Raw genomic sequence first — 6,411 nt, forward strand, 5'->3', positions numbered from 1 at the left:
CATAAATTAACTTTATGTGCAAATTAGTCTTGAGGACAATTAGCCTCATTTTGGCAATTTGTCTCTTAAAATGTAAGCTAATTTGTCAAAATAAAATTAGCTGCCCATAATTATCAAATTCATGACTGATTTGTCTACAAAATTAATTTATATGTTAATTGTTCATTACTTACAAGTTGAGGGGATAAATTGCTAATTAAGTCAAAATTATAGGTTATGTCGCAAACTGAATCAAGCTGAGATGATTGGTTCAGTTTATTTTATACTCCGTTTTTGAAAATTTTTTGTTTGATTTGGTTTTTGTTTTGAAAGAGATTATTTTAAAAAAAATGGATTGTATATGTAGAGAAATTTTTAGGTAGACTCAGTCCACCACGTTATCTATAGACTAAACTTATCACATTATGACACGTCGTTAAAATAATGGTACTATCGTAAAATTACTTATTCAAAATAATAAGTAAAATTACAATAGTGCCACTATTTTAATGACGTGCCATAATATGATAGGCTAGTTCACGGATGACGTGGTAGACCGAGTCTACCTAAAAAATCTCTCTGTATATGTAATGTATGATAAACTAGATAGCATCGGATTCTCATGCATTCGGATAATTATAATGTAAGATAAAATATGATTTTGACTTTAATTTGACAAGTCCCTTTGTTTGTGTTTTTTTTTTAAATAAAAAAGTGATTGTTAATATATTTTTGTAAAAACAAAATTCAAACAACACATAAATAAATTATATCTTACCTATCCAATTTGGTTAGATTTTTATTTCCTTTGAAAACCGATCTGTTTTCATAAAATCACATTCCTAAACGGAACTAATATATGGGCAGAAATATTAATAAATTTTTAAAATTTAGGAAGAAAATTAATAGTAATTTTTCCAAGTTAATTTGACATGTAATGATATTTTATAGTCAAAAAACTTTCAGTATGTCATTAAACATCCAAAAGTAGGGGTGAGCAAGAACTGAAAAACCGAACCAAACTGAACTTCATTGTTTGATTTGCTTTTTCGGTGAAAACGGTTTGGTTCGGTTTCTATTTTAGATAAAATTTGGTGTTCGGTGTTCGGTTTAGTTTGGATATTTTGGAAACCGAACCGATCGAACAACCTAATTAACCGAAGTTTAATATAAAATATATATATTTTAAAAATAATATATATATATATGCTTATATTTATATGTTTTTTTATCTTTATATCTTAATTATTGTTAATGAGTTAATAATCATTATTTAAATATATATGAAAGTTTATTAGACTCTAATTATTTAATATTTGAATTAATTTTAATATAAAAAATTAAAAAAAAAATAAAAATAGTCAAATTCGGTTTTAACCGAACCGTACCGAACCGAAATTTTTGGTTTGGTACGGTTCGGTTTTTTACCTCCATACTAAAGATTCGGTTTGGTTTGAAAATTTTCCAAACTAAAAAACGTAAAAACCGAAAGAATTCCAACCGAACTGAATCAAACTGACCGATGCTCACCCCTATCCAGAAGTAGAAGGCAAGTTTGCGGTGGCAGTCTTTAATTTCAAAGGAGACCAAGAAAAATGTACCTATTCATCAATATCCCATAAAATAATCGACGAGAAATTCTTAGGTACACCCAGTCCACCACGTCATTTGTGGATTGAGTTAATAACATTATAATACCTCATTAAAATGAAGATATCCTCGTAATATCATTATTCAAAAGTGTAAAAAAAAAATTACAAGAATACCTCATTTTAATAAAGGTGTTATAATGTTATTGGCTCAGTTTACGGATGACGTGGTGGACTGAATCTACCTAAGAATCTCTCAATAGTCGACTATATTTGACAATCTTTTAAAACAGTGTCTCACAAAATAAATCGATTATTTTCCTCAATTAGAATTATGATATACTATAGTCTATAGTCTAAATTTCATATCTGTAGATATCATTTGCCAGTTTTATCGAGAAATTCTTGTGTGAACCTAGTTCGCCACGTAGGATTATGAACTATTCATTAAATACATAACACGTGGCGTTATTAAATATTGTATCCAATCAATAAATATCACATTAATTAATGATATTTTTAATTAGAATTAAATGCACTTTATTGATTGGATACAATATTTAATAACGTCACGTGTTATGTATTTAATGGATAATTCATAATCCTACATGGCGAACTAGGTTCACACAAGAATTTCTCTGTTTTATCTGATATTACTATAAGAGATATTTCAGGAATTTTACCAAACACTTTAAACTGTAGATTAATTCATTATCTGATATAATTTTAAAAATTGTATGATTGAAGTTACAATTTGAGCATTTTTAAATTTAATTAATTATATATTTAAATAAAAATAAAATGAGTTTATATTTTTTTTAGATAATAAAAAATTATTAATGCATTTAAAGTTTAAATATATTTTCTTTAATTTTTATATATGTAAAAATATATTTTATACATTTGACTAAACTATACCCATTGCCATCCTTGAGTTTTAGCCTTCAAAACTTGCAAGTATACAAAAAATGATGAAATAAAGTGAGGTGCAGAGCAGCAAAGAAAAAACAAAGATATTGATAATTGTTAGATAAATAGCAATCCATCCTACATCACTCTACCCAAGTTTTTACTATGCATAATTTTATCAAGTCCTTATTTTTGCTATTAAACACATACATTAGCCTGCAATCTGCATCTTCATCCCACACAAAAATATCATTACAATGACTGAAACAGTCGAAGACGAGGCCCAAATGCTGCTGCTGCTGCTGTAACGTTCATCTCCATGCGGAAGCAACAATCAAGCTTTTGTCTTCCCAACCGAAAAGCAACGCGCCCTTATCCTCCTCCATCTTATATCTATCGCAATACTGCTGCTTTATGAGTTTTTGAATTGTATTCACCACATCAGGACTCACTGAACATGAAGTGAAGCCAGCCATAGTCATTCTCACTCTCCATTTACCAGCAACTTCATACCGCTCGATCCTTTCATCGCCTTCACACGCTACTATGTTCACTATGTCCCGTGCCAGGCACTGTTTTTCGACATTTATCCTATCCTGACTTTCTCTTGGGAGAGTTGCGTCAAGTGACTCGAACACAGCAGAGTAGTAATTGTAAGCTTCAACGAATCTTCGGAGAAACGGAGCTGTATTTGTGTTCACATCTTGTTCAACAACAGTTACGAGTTTTGGATTTAAGCTTCGAACCATTCGAAGAAGTTGGTCGCGCTCGTTTACTGTTGATACACTCTCATCAGGCATATGGTGGAGTTGGAAAGCAAAATTCACTATTAGTGCTTCCCCAGGTTTGCAGTTTAGTACTGAAGGACTGACGAGTGAAGTCTTTGAGGGCACTGCATGAAATTCGAATGGCACCTTAAATGCTTCTGCTAGCTTTTCAAGCCTTTGCCCGATGATCTTCAGGCCACCAGTGTGACGTTGAACTGACTCGGGATCATCAACCCCGGTTAACTTCAAATGTGGTGGCTTACCTGGCTGATTGGCAAGTGTTTGTATCAGTGTTATGTATTGATTCCCTTGGTTAATGTCAAAATCGATTATATGAATTCGCTTTTCGCCTTTAAATGCCTCTATCATTGCTCCATTTGCTGCCATAAATCCGAATTTGAAACAAGGGCAAATCTCAAAGAGAATCTGCATAGCTGCAAGCCTATCAGAAGAAGGAGGCTCTTTGCATTTCAAAGCTTTATATAGATATTTGCCGGAGGAAGCAATGCGAGCTGCAAGACCTTCCACCATGTAGGCTGCAATCCTTGAAGAAGGCTCGCCTTGAATAGAAACCATCTGACGTAATTCATTTATTAAAGCATCAGCTATTTCAAAATTATTTTCCGCGAGCGCGTTGGCACATTCCAAAAGTAATCTCTTTGGAGTTCGGGGTGATAATTGCGATACTTCTTTACTACAGCTCATGCTGCTTAATATAGAATCTGATGATGATGACTCCTTTGGCGAGTCATGGAGCATCACATTTTGGATTGGTTCAGACCACTCGCCATCAATTTCCATGCTCGGACTATTTCCAAACATGTCATCCTCTTCATCATCTTCATTATCGTCAAGCAGTGCTCTCTCAAGTTCCTGAAGCTTTAACCTCATCTCTTCTGTGTCAGAGTCCATTAGATCAGGGCTTTGGAATTCCAAGTAATCTGATTCAGTTCTCAGTTGGCAAGAGGAAGCGTCTTGTAGGTGAAATGAGTTCCCAGAAATGCTTGAGCTGGACGGCTGTATGAATTCTTCAATTGGAGAATCCATGAAGTACTTCTCATAACTCTCAGTAGAGGGAGATTCAGTCATATACATGGCCTTCCGCTTATCGATTTGCGCAGACAAGCCAGAATTGTCATTACTTCCATTCAGTGAGTAGAGCTTATGGTTTCGGTATGGTGCGGCAGAAAGCTCTGCTGGTCTAACTAATGACATAGTTTCTTCAATTTAAATCAGCCTTCAAGATTGATGAATGTATCAAGTACCGTAAACCTGCATCATTCGCATAATGTTCGACAGGAAACATATTTACATGTCAAACATAAAAATCGTTTACCAAACAACAGATGCTTTTCTAAGTTTAATGAAATTTCAAAACAAAACGGACCTGGACTTGGCTAATTGGAATTCAGTTCCCTCTGCACTTCGACTAGGATACTGCTATGCATTCACCGACAATAAAAGGAAAAGAGAAAAATAATTAGCAAAAGCAATACAATATCATGATCCAAGCTTTATATCCACAGTTCATATGCATCTATCTGTACTGCTGTACATTTATAAGAGCGAGATCATGTGCGTTATAGACACAACCTAGAATGTGCTTTGCAGAAACTTAAATCAATGAAAATTTATATCATTTTAAATGCAAGAATCATGTACTAACTTGAAAAAGGGTTCAAAAGGGAGCTTTGCTAAGCTAAAAGTTGATCTTACAATTCAACAACCGTTGTAATGAAAAAAGTTCAATTTTCAGTCCTCCAGTCAGGTTACTGGATAACTGAACTTTTCAGGATAATGATCAAGATTTATAATTGTGAACATGCCCTTAATTAGTTAGATTGATTAAAATAATTGATAATAAATTCCTTAATTCATTAATCGAGATTAAAAGAGCTTATGAAGATGACCACCTACAATGAAATTTCTATTTTGTTCTGCCAAGTAGATATAAACTCTGTAACTCTAAAAGACAGAAGTGAAACCTAGCATATCAATGAACAAACCATAACGTGTAACTATATACTCGGAAGAAGAAAAAACATATAACAAATTGAGGTAACAAGCACACAAATTAATTCTCATGATTATACTAATATATAAAGCTCGAGAATTGTATAATTAAAGAGCACAATTCAATTGAAGAAACACTATTTAGATCACTAAATTAACACTATGAAGCAAAAAAACACTGTTGAAATCTCAAAAATGAACCATCTTTAGATTGAAATCTAGATTTTTTTTTAAAGAAAAGAGAGATCAATAAAAACCCACATCAAAACAATCAAAGAAAAACGATCCAGACCAAAGCCAATTCAGCTCATGAGCAACAAAAAAAAGGGAAAAAAGGAAAGATAAGCACCTGTTAAATGAGAAAAACCTCAGCAAGAACCTGAGATGAAATATTTAAAACAGCTAAATCTGAAATTCAAGTGATTTAGAAGATAGACATAAACCCCAAAGATTAGCTTTGAAGAAAAAGAAAGCTTAAGATTTGAAGCCTTTGACTATGAACCAACAGTAAAACATAACCCAAAAGTAAAACAAGTTGCTCTTTATAATATCTAGAAAGCTCTCAATTAAAATAACAAAATTTAACTATTTGGTTACAAATATAATGTACCTATAAAGTTCAAAATATCTTGACACAGGAAAATTCCAAGAACCTTTAATTAATTTAATATGCCAAGAAAAAAAGAACTGACAAAATATTTACATTTCTTTTATTGGGTTTGGTCTGCATGTTTATACCTACCAACTACGGTTTTTTGCGATATATAATCTAGCTCTTGGCTGTTTTTATTTAGTAAAAAAACTTTTCTAAAACATTTTAATTTGAAACTATGATTTAATAAAAATTATTAGAATATTTAATAATTAATACAATAAAAGATGTTTAAAACACTTTTTTCCATCTAAAACTCAATTCCAAATGTTAATTAATTGGTAAAAACATTAATTAAAACAATAAATTCATCAAAACTGAGAGTATGATATTAATATTATCCTTGCTGTGATACATCATATGATGAATCATCATCACTGTGCAATAATTTGGTATATCTATGTATATCTACTAATTTTTAAAATAATGAAATTTTATTGATGATACATTTTATTCATATTGATGAATCATCATCACCGTATCGAAATTAACAGAAGGCCTA

The 6,411-nt window shown here is 31.8% G+C and overlaps 1 protein-coding gene across 1 annotated transcript; it reads right to left on the minus strand.

Annotated features, from left to right (window-relative positions):
- Nucleotides 1-2,569: 2,569 nt before the first annotated feature.
- On the minus strand, nucleotides 2,570-5,815 carry LOC126662111 (scarecrow-like protein 1). The gene is made up of 3 exons (XM_050355999.2): nucleotides 5,607-5,815; nucleotides 4,632-4,681; nucleotides 2,570-4,516 (listed from the first exon to the last, which is right to left on the minus strand). The coding sequence occupies exon 3, from the start codon at nucleotides 4,457-4,459 to the stop codon at nucleotides 2,789-2,791; it is 1,671 nt and encodes a 556-aa protein (XP_050211956.1). The 5' UTR covers nucleotides 4,460-4,516; nucleotides 4,632-4,681; nucleotides 5,607-5,815; the 3' UTR covers nucleotides 2,570-2,788.
- Nucleotides 5,816-6,411: the final 596 nt, after the last annotated feature.

Source organism: Mercurialis annua, linkage group LG1-X (assembly GCF_937616625.2).
Source record: "Mercurialis annua linkage group LG1-X, ddMerAnnu1.2, whole genome shotgun sequence".
Taxonomy (NCBI): Eukaryota; Viridiplantae; Streptophyta; class Magnoliopsida; order Malpighiales; family Euphorbiaceae; genus Mercurialis; species Mercurialis annua.